A 17,003-nucleotide genomic window follows, 5' to 3' on the forward strand; every position below is an offset into this window, starting at 1 on the left:
AAACAGGTGGCCAGGAGCACAATATTTGGGACCAAGGAAGATGAAGGTGACTCTAGGATTAGCCAATCAGGTGGCAAACAAACTGTAGAAACAGATGGGAAGGGAAGATCACATGTGAGCAGAAAGGGAAATGCAGCCTCCGGACAAATGAGAATCTAAGCTACTTACAATAAATACAAAAAATATGATCAAAATAAATGCAAAACATTTTCACACCACAGACTGCCACATAAATAGTAACAATAATAATAATAGCTAACGTGTACTTAGCACTTACTACATGTATACACCTGGGATGCACATATTAACACTTCACATACATTAAATTTATTCATCAAAACTCTAAGATAGGTGCTATTATCTTGTTTTACAGGTGCAGAAACTCACACAGATGTGAATTATTTACCAATATCCACAGATAATAAATAGATGAGCCAACATTCAAACCCAGGCAATCTGGTTCCAGAATCTGCAACTTAACCAGTATGCTATACTGTCTCTCTAAATGTTAGAAAACGAATATGCATTAATGCTAAAAAATGACAACATGTTAATCAAATATGCTGTACAAATCACACTATTACTTAATTGCTAACATTTTAAACCTGTGAAAACAGTTGACATCGGCCATTGTTTAATATAAAAAGAACAGGAGTATGTTTAAAGACCCCCCACAAACACTTAAGAAATAATTAGAATATTTTTTACTTTGGAAAACAAGATCTAGACCTAATGAAGTATTTTTAAAGAACCACCTGTTCTTTATGTGGCAGGTACCAGGTTGTAGAGGTAACGGGGAGCAAAAGGTCTACATGATGTAGGCAGATAGTCACTAATTTCCCAGGTCTCAGATGTAACGGAGGGGTGGGAATCCTGGCTAGCCACAAGACAGACGAGGATGAGGAGGCAGAGTGAGCATGGCACATGGAAAGGACAAGTAAGGCCACACAGTAAAGAGAAGCAGCAGGGGAAGGTTTCTATAGAGCCCTGAACATCAGGGAGAATTCAGAGAGGTCAACAAATGTTCTTGAGCAGGGAAGAAACACAAGGAAAGAGCATTTTTATGGACATTAATCTAGAGGATGCTAAGTGGAAAATATGAGGAAGAAGGATAAGTGAAGGAGGAATAAGGGCAGGCAGCGCAGTGAAAATATAGGAAGTCCTACATTCAGATAGTTAAGATCAAGGTCTCTGTAAGAACAGAGAAGGGACAATAAATCTGTAACATTTCAAAGGCAGCAGTAACAGGACTGGGAGAAACAACTGCAAATGGAGGCCAAAGAGGAAAAGGATGGTGTAACGTTTCCCCCAATATTAACTCCCTTTCCATTTCTGTAACTTGTATCATCATCCTTCTTACCTAAACCAAAAACCGTGCTAAGGAAGAAACGATCTGTGCCTGCATGAGACAGAAAGGAAGACGACAGTAATGAGGGAAGGCACTGCTAATGCCCCAAAAGGAAAGGAGAAGTAAAGAAACAAGAAGGAAGAGACAGAAGAAGAAGAAAAGCTCCCCTCTGGGATTATTGTGACAAGTGAGGAGATAGAGGAATATGAGGTACAGACAAGTGAACTAGTCTTAGAAAAGTCATCAGGAACAAGTAAAGGCAGAACAGGTGAACTGAAGAAATAAGGATATTGTGATGAGCTGAACTGTGTCTCCCAAATTCATGTTAAAGTCATAACCCTCAGTACCTCAGAATGTGACTGTATTTGGAGATAGTAAATAACTTAAAGAGGTAATTAAGTTAACATAGGGCTGTTGGGGTGGGTCCTAATCCAACAAGACTGGTATCCCTTTAAGAATAGATTAAGACACAGACACGGATAGACAGATGACCATGTGAGGACACAAGAAGGCAGCCACCTGCAAGGAGAGAGGCCTCAGGAGAAATCAAACCTGCTGACACAAGGATCTCAGACTTCCAGCCTTCAGAAAAGTGAGAAACTACATTTCAGTTATTTAAGCCACCCAGTGTGTCGTATTTTGCTATGGTAGCCCTAGCAAACCAATGCTGATCCAGGGATATGATGACTGAATTCAGCCTTGTGAGGGCAGGTGGTGTTGGTCAACAGGGAACCATGTGCAAACACATGGGATCGCTCCTAGCAAATTCTAAAGGCTGGAAATAGGAAGAGGTATAGATGGTATTAGAGTATTTAATTTCCTTCTAACCACACAATAGAGCATTTCATTTCTTTTTTACCACACAAGCTGAAGTGTTCAATTTCCTTCTTACCCAGGCTGGAGAGTAAAACATCTAAGGTTCAGTTCTTGCTCCACCACCAGCTTTCTGGCCTGGTACAAAATGGGCACCCAATATTTACTGAGCAAATTAATGCACTGCCTTGGACAAGATATTTGAACTTTCTAAGCAAAACTTCCTCATTTCTAAAATAAGGATAATAACAGGCTCTACCTCATGGGGGTATCGTGAGGATAAAATGGAATAATCCCTGGAGAGCACAAAGTAAAGACTTACATGTTTCCTTTGGTAATCATACCACACTGCTATTATAAGTAACAGTGGGGCAGTATCTGGATACTGCAGAAGATTAAAGCAGGAAAAAGGACAGCAGGGAAATCTGGGCTAGAAAAAAAGTCTAATAACACAAGAGGTGCTAACAGCCTAAATAATGATGATAAAAAAAAGGCCGGACATAATTTTTGCCAATTTGCTTTCATAAGCTTTATTACAAACACATAATCTTATGTTTATTAGAAGTTTTAAAGTTTTTTTCTATAAGTGTAAAAGTAAAATGTGACAGCACTATTCCTTGGACTATAAGATGAGTTAATTTATGGACTCCATCAAATCTAAAAACTGCTGCTAACGAACGAATGAAGAAAAAATGGTCAAACTGGAATGAAGGATCATTAAAAGCTGCTAACATCATAAAAAGAGAGACAACCAGAAATGATATGCCTCCTGTGGATGGACAACTTCCTCAAGGAGTCTTGGGAAAAAAAGGAACCTGAAATCCAACCCATTAAAGCTCTAGATTCAATGACATTTACAGGAGACAGAGAGAACAAAGGAACACGGTCAAGGACATCATGGGGATGTGACAAAATCTAGATCATGGAAAACACCTGAAGTCAAATGACTAGTTTCTACAAAACTTAAATTGGGAGAAAGGGGGGCAAACCCACACATTAAAAAAAAAAAAAGAGACTTAAGAAACACATCACCAATTATTATACATGGATCCTAAGTGAATCCTGATTCAAAGACAGTAAAAATATATATACATAATATTTATTAGATAGCTGAAAACTTAAATACTTATTGGACAATTTATGATTTAAGGAATGATTAGTTATTTTAAGGACTGATAATGGTATCGTATTACATATTTTTTAAATCCTATCTTTCAGAGATAATGAAATATTTGTGGATGAAATTACATGATGTCTAGAATTTACTTCAAAATAATAAGGTGGGTGTCAAGGAGTTAAGACTGGCCACGGTGATGAGCACATGGGTTGAAATACCAACCAGTCTACTTTTGTACATGTTTGAAATTTTCTATAATTAGGTGGAATCCCTTAAATGCTACTGCACTCTCCCTATTCTAACAAAAAGGCAGTGTAACTCTCAACGCAGCCGTACCTGTGCTGATCTTGGACTTGCTCTCCACGCTGCTCATGGCAGGGGCAGACGCTGAAGATGCTGCGGGAGGGCAGGTGCTTTTCTTTCCTTTAACACCATTAGCCACTGTCACCCCTCCAGCCATTCCAGCTAAAAGGTCATCACTGCTTTTGGTCTAGAAGCAACAGAAAATCAAAATAAATTGACTAAATGAAGCAAGATTAAATAATACTTCAAGATTAAACAACGCTCTTGACTTTTATATTGAGTTCAAGAGTTCTACAAAAACTTTCTGACAGTTACCAAGGGATGCATCATACTGTGCTACAGAAACACAACTTCTTAATTGGTTTCTGAACAATCACACACTTCTTTTCTGAAATACAGAAATCATATATGTAATCAAAAATTTTATGGAAGCCCGATGTGTGCCAAACACATTGAGGGGTGGGAAAAAATGAAGATATCCTCCTTGTTACTCTTACATCTATGACATGACTTATAAACAGGGGTCATTTTTCTATTATGCCACAGGAAATGCCACCTTGCAATTTCTAGAGAGAAGTATCATTAAGAAGCAGAAGTAATCTGCACTGCTCTAAAATGATTCAATTATGGAGCCAATATCTAAAAGAAATTATTCTGAAATTTTTTTACCTTATCTAATTTTTCAGTCTTCTAATTTAAGCCAAAACAAAGGAATTTTTTTTAATGCCTAGGTAATATATAAATTAAAACTAGATATTTTATGGTTAGATCGAGGGTTAGTCAACCTAAATGACAAAGACCATTTGTAGCATTCATTTGTATTTCATAAAGAGGACTGAAAAAATATGAGCTTTTAAAAACGAAAACAAGCACTCTGAAGAAGTCTGTTTTTACTTCTACTAGAAATGAGAGAGAACACAGAAGTGTTAAAGATTTGTTGGGGAAAGAAAAGAAAAACTACTGTTTAACAAAAGAACAAAAAGTTTTGTACCATTAAGGTGATGGCACAAGTTAATCAGTTTATTTATATTGTTTTCTACCTGGAGTCGTGCTCATCCTTGGATAATCATAATGAATTCATTTCTACAAATTAAAATGGTTCAAAAATAACTAATTTTTAAAGTCTCTTCCGGTTCTAATGTCAGTGACTCCATATGGAACAGATTCTGTTCTCATCATTCAATTATAAAAATTATTACATAGTAGTACCATTAAGTAGGTCAATCTGTCTTACTAAAAAAAGGCAGAGGGGCGGCCGGATGGCTCAGTTGGTTAGAGCGCAAGCTCTCAACAACAAGGTGGTTGGTTCAATTCCCGCCACTAAAGATTGAAAATGGCGACTGGACTTGGAGCTGAGCTGCGCCCTCCACAACTAGATTTAAGGACAACGACTTGGAGCTGATGGGTCCTGGAGAACCACACTGTCCCCCAATATTCCCCAATAAAAATTTTTTTTAAAAAGGCAGAAAAAAATTAATGTTTTACATGAATTAAACAGAAATAAGGTTTGGTAATTTAGGGTTGTCACATTATGAAAAATCTAGGTTAGGGCCAGCCCGGTGGCTCAGGCGGTTAGAGCTCCGTGCTCCTAACTCCGAAGGCTGCCGGTTCAATTCCCACATGGGCCAGTGGGCTCTCAACCACAAGGTTGCCAGTTCAATTCCTCGACTCCTGCAAGGGATGGTGGGCAGCGCCCCCTGCAACTAAGATTGAACACGGCACCTTGAGCTGAGCTGCCGCTGAGCTCCCAGATGGCTCAGTTGGTTGGAGCATGTCCTCTCAACCACAAGGTTGCTGGTTCGACCCCCGCAAGGGATGGTGGGCTGCACCCCCTGCAACTAGCAATGGCAACTGGACCTGGAGCTGAGCTGCGCCCTCCACAACTAAGACTGAAACGACAACTTGAAGCTGAACAAAACCCTCCACAACTAAGATTGAAAGGGCAACAACTTGACTTGGAAAAAAAGTTCTGGAAGTACACACTGTTCCCCAATAAAGTCCTGTTCCCCTTCCCCAATTAAAAAAAAAAAAATCTAGGTTATATAATTAATTGCATTAATCATTAAGAATTGTTCATATTCCTGAAGGCTAGTTTCTGTTAATGACATTGGTCATCAACTAAATGCCAAAAAACTGTAAATCAAGTTACACCATCCTGTCAATTTGTCCCTCATCTGTTAGTAAATAAACTCACCATACTCTTATATTTTCAAACCATCTTTTATACTCTGTTAATAAATGTTAAGATTATCTTTGAACTAATTTTTCTTCCTCCAAAGTTAAATACTCTTTCCTTTTAAAATAACTACATCTGAAAACCAGCCTACACAGTCATGTGAAGAGTGGCTTAATAGTCACACCTGTCTGGTTACAATCTGTCTTTGGATAATGGCAAAGTCAAACATACATCAGAGCACCAAGTCAAAACCTCTGGCAATTACAATAACTACCACAGTAAAGTATTGGCACAGGAATAAACCAGTGGAATAGAATAGAATCCAGAAAGAAACTGCATATGTAGACACTTGACTTATGACCAAAGAAACAGTACAGAAAAAAATATTCTTCACTAAATGGTGCTAAGTCAACTGTATATTCACAAAGGAAAAAAAAATGAATGAGCCCTATTTCACCCTGTATCAAAAATTCCAAGGTTTTCTAACTATGATTCAAAATCCTCAGTCATAAAAAAAATAGATGAATTTGACTACATAAAAATCTCAAAAAATATTTTTTTAACTTTTTGCATGGCCAAAATCATAAGCAAAGTTAAAAAAGAGAGAGAGAGAGAGAAACTGGGAGAGTATGGCTGCAATATCTCACAGATAAAGGCCTAATATCCGTAATACACAAAGAACTCCTAAAAAATCAAGGGGAAAAAGACCAAAAACTACACAGAAAAGAGAGCAAAATGAACAATCATCTACAATCAATTCACACACACTTACAAAAAAGATGACCAGTCTAACAAACAATAGGGGAAACACAACGTTAAGATACCACTTCTCACCTATTAGATTGGCAAAAATGAAAAACTGTAACATATTCCTTTGAGAAGAATGTGGGGAAATAGGTACTCACAAATTGCTGGCAAGAATACATGATATAAATCAGCCTTATGAAGGGATTCTGGCAATAGCTAACAAAGTTACATATGCATTTACCTTTTGCCCAGCAATCCCACATCTAGGAATTTAACCTGAAGACACACCTCCAATAATACAAAAATACATACGCATAAGATTATTCATTGTAATATTGTTTTTAATTACAAAATACTGGAAACACCGTAAATGCCTATGCATATGAAAGTAGCATAAACTATAGTCTATCCATACAATGAAATATTAAGCAGCAATACACAAAATGAAAAAGACTGCTATAAATTCATATGGAGAGACTTCTAGAATACATTAAGTGAATACAGCAAGTGCAAATGTCTATCTACTTATGTCAACTTTTATGTAAGAAAGGGGAAATAAAAAATATACATGTATCTGTTCCTTTATGCAAAAAGAAACACAGGAAGAATAAACAAAAACCCAATCAGACTACCTTTAAGGGGTGGGTAGAGAAGGAATGGGGAAGTGGAAAGGCACTTCTCTGAACACATCTTCTCATATAGTTCGCACGTGTAGAACCAAGGTAGTGTTTCACATGCTCGAAATAAATTAATAAAGTATATAAACAAAGGTGGGGCAAACCCTAAAATGGAACACAATAGGAACAAATGGACCCAACTGTATTTCCAATGACTAACATAATCGTACGGGGCTGGGGGATCCAAATGTCTTCTGGATCACCGTATACTGATCATAAATCCTCAAACTCTCAAACTAAAGACAAAAAAAGTATAAATACTGAACTATAGCTGGTACAGATTTTTGCAGTGGTGTGGGTGAACAATTCTCTAACTATTTTCTATATACTCTAGGATTGAGAAAATAAGTAAATATATTATAAATAATGAAAGCCAGGTTTCTTGCTGTCAGAAAAAGGGATTACAATTATAGAAAGTGGAAAGGGTACAATTGGAAGCATCAATGTGAACTTATAGATTTTAACATATATGGAAAGAAACAGATACAGAAATTGCTATAGATGTGCATAGTGTGTGTGTGTGTGTGTGTGTGTGTGTGTGTACTGTATTTTCCACTTCTGTCCACTGTGAAGGCTTAAAAACAACGATACACTCAAAACCAATGAGCATACCTAGCTTCCAGATGGTTTAAGTTTCATCCTCTAAAAGGAACAAGGCCTCCTTGAAGAAAAGGATGATTCTAGGGCTGGGGCTGGAAAAGCAGAACATTTAATGTGCCAGAAATTAAGAAACTGATCAAAGAATAATAAAAATATGTCAAAAGGACCCAGGAGCTTGAAGATGTTCCCACTGGCCAAACTGGGGACAATCTGAACATCAAAATACATTAATGCTAACAATTTATAGCATGAAGAATCCATGAATCCACACTAATATAATAAATAAATACATAAACTTGGAAAAAGTAAAAACTATTCCTTATAGAATGCCAACAAATAAATGTAGAAGAGATGATGAAATTAGAAAATTAGAAAATTTGGCAAAAATCACAGTAAAAATTGATTCTAGAAGGAATTATCAAAAAATTGCTAAAAACTAGGGTACAAGTTTGTTGAGAAAGAAGATATTTACAAAGTTTAAAAGTACCTCTAACAAGATACTTATTAATTACAAAAGGAAACATAGTAACCTGATGATGGAGGAAACCAGCAGATACCACTTAACCAAATTAAGTTAACATCACCAGGAATGGACAAGAATGTACCATGTCCCTGCAGAAATGCTGCGCCAAAGACATATGGCTTCTGTGGGACTCCTGCCAAAATTGCATAACCCCAACTTCATCAGGAGGAAACACTACCAAACCCAAATTTGGAGGACAGTCTATCAGATAAACTGACCTACACTCTTTAGTAATGTCAAGGTTATAAAAGGCAAAGACAGAGGAACTATTTCTAATTTAAGGGGAATGAAGAGTATAACAACTAACCGCAGTTCATGATCCCAGACTCTATCCTGGACCAGAATAAAATTTTCTTTTTTTGCTAAAATGGACATTAGCACAATTGGTGAAATTTAATTAAAGTCTATAGATTAGATACCACCGTGTTTCCCCAAAAATAAGACCTAGCCGGACCATCGGCTCTAATGCAAAAATTAATATAAGACCCTGTCTTATTTTAATATAAGACGCATTAAAGCTGATAGTTCAGCTAGGTCTTATTTTCGGGGAAACACGGTAGCATTTTATCAATGTTAATTTCCAGATTTTGTAGCTGTACTACGGTTATAACAGAGAATGTCCTTGTTTTTCAGCAAATCCATACTGAAATATTCAGCAGTAAAGGAGCATTATGTCTACAATTTACACTTAAACAGTTTAAGAAAAAAATTCACATATGTATGTATGTTCATACCTACATAGGGAAAACTAACCATGATAAAAGGTTAACATGTAGGGAATCTTAGTAAAGGGCATACTGGAATTCTTTGTACAAGTCCTTCACCTTCTAAGTTTAAAATTATTTCAAAATAAAAAGCTTTAAAAAAATAATTCCAGATAGACTGAGGATCTAAATATAAAATGTTAAAATAATAATGCTTCTAGAAAATAGTATAGGAGACTATCTTGGCCTTGGGATGAGTAAAGATTTCATAAAGAAAACACAAACCATAAAGAAAAAATTAACAACCTGGACTACATTAAAATTAAGAACATCTCTTCATCAAAAGACACCATTAACGGAGTAGAAAGAGAAAGCACAAAGTGGGAGAATATATGTGCAACACGCATAAATGACAAAGGGGTCACACATAGAATAGGTAAAGAACTAAATCAGTACCAAAAAAGACACTGCGCCTCCTTGTAACCATTAGGATGGCTACTATTTAAAAAAAAAAAAAAAAAAGTGCTGGCGAAGATGTAAAAAAAACTGGAACCCTTGTACACTGTTGGTGGGACTGTAAAATGGTGCAGCTGTTGTGGAAAGCAGTATGGTGGTTCCTCAAAATATTAAAAATACAATTACCATATGACCCACCAATTCCATTTCTGGGTATATACCCAGAAAAAGAGAATTGAAAGCAGGGTCTCAAAGAGATATTTGCACACTCATGTTCACGCCCATTATTCACAATAGCCAAAAGGTGAAAGGAACCCAAATATCAACTGACGGAAGAACAGATAAACAAAATGTGGTATACGATGTCTGACAATTAAGTTCACGAATTGTTGCCAGGATGTTGCTAACTTTTTCTGATGTCAGAGGGATTATTTGTTATAAATTTATACCAACTGGAGAAACAGTTAACCAAGTTTTCTATTTTGAAGTACTGTAAAGACTGCATGAAAAAGATGACCTGAACTTTTCACCAACAATTCATGGCTCTTGCATCACGACAATGTACCAGCTCACACGGCACTGTCTGTGAGGGAGTTTTTAGCCAGTAAACAAATAACTGTATTGGAACACCTGATCTGGCCCCCAATGACGTCTTTCTTTACCTGAAGATGAAGGAAATATTGAAAGGAAGACATTTTGGTGACATTCAGGACATCAAGGGTAATACGATGAGAGCTCTGATAGCCATTCCAGAAAAAATTCCAAAATTGCTTTGAAGGGTGGACTAGGTGCTGGCATCGGTGCATAGCTTCCCAAGCGGTGGCCATAGTGATATTCAGCAATGAGGTATGTAGCACTTTTTCTAGGATGAGTTCACGAACTTAATTGTCCGATTTCATATACACATAATGAACTATTATTCAGTCTTAAAAACTAAGGAAATTCTACATATACTACAATATGCATACACTTTGAGGACATTATTATGCTAGGTGAAATAAGCCAGTCACAAGAAGACAAATACTGTATGATTCCGCTCATGTGAGGTACTCAGAGTAGTCAGCTTCATAGAGACAGAAAGTAAAGGGGTGGTTGCCACTATGAGCTGTGCCCTCCTTTAAAAAAAAAAAAAAAAGTATATATATTTCCAGATGTAGAAAAAAAAAAGTTAAGTAAAACTCTATAATCCTAAATATCAATTGGAAATACCAGTATGAACATAGAGACAGAAAGTAGAATGGTGGTTGCCAGGGGTAGGGAGGACTGACGAGGAATGTTTAATGAGGACAGAGTTCCGGTTTGGGAAGATAAAAAAAGTTCTGGAGATGGATGGTGTGATGGTTGCTCAGCAATGTGAATGTGCTGAAGGCCACTGAAATACACACTTAAAAATGGTTAAGACGGTAAATGTTATGTATATTTTACCACAGAAAAAGAACGATATCATAGTAGAAAAATGAGCGACTGATTTGAACAGGCACTTCACAAAAGATATTGAAATGTCTACTAACCACATAAAAATAAGATGTGCAAAGGTGCTTAATCTCATTAATAAGACAAATGCAAATTAAAGCACTTCGGAATCCCTCTACACACACCTGAAGGGTTAAAATGAAGAGTAACGTACGTGCAGGTGAGAATGTGGAGCAAGCAGGACTGTAACCTGGTAACCAATTTGAAAAATGACTTGGTCCTGCAACTACTAAAGCTAAACACTATGCACCCTATGACTCAGTAATTTCACTTCTAGTTACAGAGCCAACAGAAATGCGTGCACACGTGCACTAACAGACGTGCATAAGAATGTTCAAAACATCATTCTCAGTAGACATAAAATTGAAACTCTACATGGCCATCAGTGGGACATATAAGTAACCTGTAGCATAGTCTTCTCATGGATTAGGAATCAGCAACGATGATGAAAAGACACCGCTGCGACAGGCAACACTATGGATGAGTACCATAGCCACCAAGCTGAGTTAAGGAAATCAGACACACGTACAAAGAACGTAGAATATGATTACATCCATACAAAGATGAAAAACTGGCAAAATTTATCTCTGGTGCTGGAAGTTAGGATGAGTTACTTCTGGAGAGGACGGACAGGAAGGGGAGTGATTGAGGGGGACATGCAGAGACCACTGGGGTGCAGGTCTGTTCTGATTCTTACTGGGTGGTGGCCGCAGGGTATGTTCACTCATGGCGATTCCCTAAGTTTAGCACACACGCTTTGTGAACTCTTCTGGATGCACGTTACACTTGAACAAAAAAATAAAACCAAAACGAAAACAACTCTGTACCTCCTGACTTGCCTTTTACATGAAGCTACTTGCAGGCTCTCTTCCATTTTTCCCTATTTCTTTTAATTTTTGTTACACCGCTTTGTAAATACCTATGCATCTCCACACGGAAACATTCTCCATCAGCAACAGTTCAAAACAATAAAATTGATGAAGACTTTTAGCCACTTTTTAATAATAGATGCAAAACGCAAATCATTTGATAAAAACATCGCAGATACAAACAAGGAAATACTACAATGCAAGTACACATGCTTCTCAAGGCAAAGTCCAAGTTTCATTGTCTGCATCTTCATCTCAAAATTTAAGATTAGTTTTAAGATTTCACCTTTCAAGTTTCAGAGATGGATTACTCAATCATACTGCTCACTCACTTTTACACTAAAAAGTATGATAACAAATAATCGTCAAGAGATAGACTGTAACTGAAATAAATGAAGCTTATTAATTCCTATCTATCAATTTTTAGAACTATTCTCAGTATAATGAAAAAGTGTATTACTTGTACCAGGATGAACACGAGCAGTGCGTGAAACCTGAAAATTGTAGGCACGTAGGAAACCATCTCTGCATGGAAAATCATCTTTTCTCCTGTCTGTGACAAAGCGGAAGGAAGCATACAAAGGCCCCAAGCCAGATGTCACAGTTACTGACAGGAGTGGGAACAATTTCCCCAAACTCACTGTGAACAGCAGTAGTGCTTCATTTTATATTTGCAAAAGCTCCAACCAGCAGTGATGTGCTCTGGATCAAGGGGCCTTTCCCATACCTCTCAACTAGATCTGGCCTCAAAAGTACTGAAATGAGAGAGAGAAAGTAAGGGACATCCCAGTACCCTGTCCCTCTAAGAAAAATGCCATGAGAACACTGTGCAATGACAGGTACATATGTGAGAGGGTGAGTATGTGTGCGTGGTACCTAAATCATTAAAAGTCAAACACTTCATCCCTCTGGTTAATCACCAATGCTTCTTCACAGATAGAGCAGTTCAAACTGTGGGGAGGTGTCTATATGCTACAGAAGCACAGTGAAATAGGAAAACTTAGAAAAATAAAATAACACTTAAGTTTGTGGGGTCTCTAAGACTTTTTAATTTTTTCAATTCTTCTGTTCATTTTCACTGTTTTCTTCTTTCCTTCTGTGTCTTCTTACTTCAATTTCTACTCAAGACTTTTTTCTCCTCTCTTAAGTAAAAGCAATTGATTCAGACCAGGTAAAGTGTTCCCAAATAGCTTCACCTTTTCTACGGCCCTACCCACTACACACAAACACACACACACACACACACACACACACACCCCTTACATAAACCAGCCAACGCAGCAGAGTCACAGCTACACACAGCTGGCATATGGTGGCACACAGATCTGCTTTACAATGAAAAAGTACTCACTGTTCAAGACCAAACTACTAGCAACTCCGAATCCAAGCCTCAGAAGATCTGACATGCCTGCTCAGTGCACTGTAAACCTTCAAAGACACTGCCTGCCACTGATAAGGAGCAACAGAAGGAAGGCAGTAGTGCAAACCCAAGGCCAATGTTTCAACCTGTTCTTCCAGTCACATAAATAACAGGTCACACGGCACTCCACGCCAAAGACAGCCCCAGAAACTGAGTAACCAGTTAGGTCAGAAAATGCTAGCTATCTTACACAAAAGAGTGGCAGCACTGCCACCAAGGAAATAATTCATGGTGTTGATTCAGACTCATGAAAGTAGGGCGAAGATCTACTCCTGGTACCATCCCTCAGGCATCAGGATGACACCTGCAGCTCATCAGGGTGGTAGCACGGAGAAAATCTGGGGGTATCTCCAAGCCCCTGGGGTAAGTCCGAGTTCAGTTTCAACAACTCTGGAATAGAAAAACCAGCATTTCCTGCTAGATCTTTCAACACAAATCAGGAAGTCCCTCACCAGCTGTTCCTGTGAGGTGCTTCTTAAAATAATTAAGCCAAGGGATCTATCAAAGCCCTGCTTGGACAAAAAGGCTTTTGAATGGATCATGTTTCATAGAGTGCTTGCTTTTTGCCTCTTAGACTTAGCAGAAACAATCTCTAGGTTTTTCTCCTAGAGTCCAAGTTTCTACTCAAAACACCACATCCCTAAAACAAACAAGCAAAGCACAAATAAATGAATTCTGGACTCAGGCTGTGTGAATCCGTGCAATGACACCTAAAACTTGACCAGCACAAAAATAGGCTGGAACGATATGGTCCCTTGGATGGTACAAACCAACACAGACACAGACTGTTACTTGCAGGAGCGAGTCCTGGGCTGGAGAAGTTTCTAGAGCTAACCAATAAAAATGCTCCTACCTGTCACTTACTAAGCACTTGCTGTGTGCCAGGCCCCTCGTTTCATCCCGACCACAGCCCCACGAGCCCTGGTCTGTTTGTTCCCAAAGCCCATGATCTAATGAGTCACTGTACTAACAAGAACAAAGCCAGCCCATAAAGGAGTGTAAATAAAACTAGTTACACTTGTATTAAATTAGTACCATCTAATTTTAACTTGAATTAATACTGGATCGGTTGTCAGAAAAAGTTTATGGTGTGTTAGGGGGTAGGGTGGGAATAAAAACCCCTACCTGTGGTTTCAGGAATGTTATTGCCGGGCCTCCTTTAAGACCTAACATAAACCTCGAAACTGCTTATACTGCTTTCCTGCTCTCCCAGGGCATCTAACTTTTTCACACGTGTTTTAGTTACTCTACTTACAGTTATTCTAGTTACTCGTTTGTGTGATGCACCTCCATCCATTACTCCACAAACTCCTTGAAGGATCCACCTCCAGCTCACAGCACCACCAAGCCTTGAATGAGGCAGGTGCTCAATGATTTGTTTCACAAATAAGCCTACTATTTGGTTTCATTCATAAAGAGTGAGTCCATCAGACTGTGAACTCTCTTCAAAGGCTGTGTGTTCCCAGCACCAGAGGAGGGCGAACCCTAAATAATGCTTATTTAATAAATCACACATCATATTAAGATTCCCGCCTCCTAAAAATCTATTGCATATTCAAATATTGCCACATGAATACCTTTGACAAAGATGCTGCTGTTCCAGGTTTTACAAGTTTGCCTCCTGCAGCTGCTGAAGAAGTGGCGTCGGGTTTCGTTTTTTCCACAATCGGCGGTTTGCTTACCCCAGACACTTTAGGCGCTGAGCCGACACTCCTGCTTGCTTTCTTCATTCTGGGCCGCCGCTTCGTGATGCATTTACAAGCAAATCTGTGGGGAGAAATGGTACTACACTGAGAACAAAACTGGAAGAAGGCTCTTTAGAAATTTGTTTTTGAATAATTGCACCATGTGATAAATAAAAATGTTTGAAAGCTAGATGTCACTACAGAAACTAAAAGATGAAAAAATGCTCAGACTTGTTAATGCACCGTATTTTCAAGGCTTCCTTCTTGAATGTTATTAATCTGAAATTATTTTATTCATTCTAGTTTAGTCAGTAAAAAGAGTATCTTAAGTCACTAACAGAACTGGCTAAATGTAACAGGGTACATTATCTTTAGCATTTAATGAAGCTTGCACTTGAGAATTAGCCATTTTGTAGGTATCTAGGGATGATTATACTTTCCAAATTATCCAGCATAGTCCTAATGACAAATATTTGTGGTAATATCCCCACAGAAGCCAGCAGAATATCCCCCAAAACTCCAACATTCGGGATCCAGCGTATCTTTTTTTTCAAGAGGTAGCATCAAAAATCTTTATCAGACCATTAGCCTAAATTTTTGGTTCAGAAAATAGAGGAATTCTGTACACCTGTAAGGAATATGACCAATCTTACACCTAAATGGTACATAGTACAGCAGGTCCTCAAATAACATCATTACACTATAACATTAATAGAAACTTAACTCTTGTTTATATCAATTAGCGTATGGTAAAACTGGTTTTGTTATACATCCTTTCTCCACGGTTCCAAGAACCTATTAACTCTGTTAAGTGAAGACTTACTGTACTTGACTTCACAGTTACGAGGACTTGGAATAACACTGGCAGTACACAAAGCTACAGCCAGATGACCCCTTGAATACACCTTTATTGACTGAGCTAGACAAGCAGTCTCTACAGTAATATCATGTTTGGAAAGACACCATGGACTGTTTTGGGTAGAGAAATACAACTAATAAAATAAAAGCCTATCTTGGATGCAAGGAGGTTTAAGTATGATAACTCTGAGAAACTATACGGAAACCAAAAAGTGGTTTGGTCTATTTTTATGAAGATTCCTACATACACTAATAAAAATAAACTTCTTTTTGAAAAGAAGAGGCTCATTCCAATACCCTTAATGAATAATTTACCTAGACTTTGCTCAAACACTCCAGATTTATCTTGCCTTAACATAATAAAAACTGTCCCAACTGGTTTGGTGGCAGGAACGGTGAAACCAAGCAAAGGGGGCTCTGCTCCAGCCTCAGAGCGTAAGGCCCTGGAGCAAAAGAACACTCGTATTAACATCAAATGAAACATAGCACAACTCCAGACACTCTTCTCTAGCCACCCCCAACTTCGAGAGTATTCCATACAGAAAATGCTGTACACGGTAACCATCAAATTACCTATCCACTCTTAACCCTTTCGCCTTCTACCTTCCTATCCCACTGTCAGCGCTCCCTCTAGTTCAGCTCTACCGTCTGTCTATTCCCTCCACTTTCCCAGAAGGTACTGAAAATGGCCAAGGTAGATTCCCACGACAGGTACAATGTACTGCTCCCTGCCAATCAGAAATTCCATGATTTTGTCACCTACAAAATGAAGGAGTTAGTCTGAATCTACCACTAACTCAAGGTACTGTGTAAAAAAATCTAATTCCTAAGACCCTCTCCATCGCTTTCCCTTTTTACTTATTTCCTTTTCTGAGTTTCGTATCTCGTACACGGCTCCCCCAAAGTTTTTCTCCTCTTCTCATTTCCCACACCTGCGCTCGTTTTCACACCACTCAGACCTCTACCATTCGCTGCCTAACTCCTCCAGCTGCTGTCAAACTTTTTCTACACCAGCACTGACAGAACTTATTGCAATAAAGAAAAAGTTCTCTATAAATCTGCTCTGGCCAATACAGTTGCCACTAGCCTTGTAGCTACTGAGCACTTCCAATGTGCTAGTGTGACTGGGGAACTGAATGTTACACTTGAATTTTAATCTATGTAAAGTTACATGGTCTCTACATACTGGACAATGTAACAGATTGTCCTTTTTCTGCTGCTGTCTCTGTCCCAG

The 17,003-nt window shown here is 38.2% G+C and overlaps 1 protein-coding gene across 5 annotated transcripts in view; it reads right to left on the reverse strand.

Annotated features, from left to right (window-relative positions):
- Window positions 1-17,003, reverse strand: part of SPECC1L (sperm antigen with calponin homology and coiled-coil domains 1 like) — a 128,580-nt gene that overhangs the window by 87,064 nt on the left and 24,513 nt on the right. For 3 of the 5 annotated variants that reach the window (XM_074321714.2, XM_074321713.2, XM_074321717.2), the window contains 2 exons: window positions 14,804-14,993; window positions 3,615-3,768 (listed from right to left, as the gene is read on the reverse strand). In XM_074321714.2, the coding sequence (XP_074177815.2) occupies window positions 3,615-3,768; window positions 14,804-14,956 (307 nt within the window). In that variant the 5' untranslated portion in view covers window positions 14,957-14,993. The remainder of the gene's footprint in view (window positions 1-3,614; window positions 3,769-14,803; window positions 14,994-17,003) is intronic. The other 2 variants (XM_074321716.2, XM_074321715.2) reach the window with 1 other exon arrangement.

Source organism: Rhinolophus sinicus, chromosome 9 (genome assembly GCF_057876585.1).
Source record: "Rhinolophus sinicus isolate RSI-liver-muscle chromosome 9, RSI-T2T, whole genome shotgun sequence".
Classification (NCBI taxonomy): domain Eukaryota; kingdom Metazoa; phylum Chordata; class Mammalia; order Chiroptera; family Rhinolophidae; genus Rhinolophus; species Rhinolophus sinicus.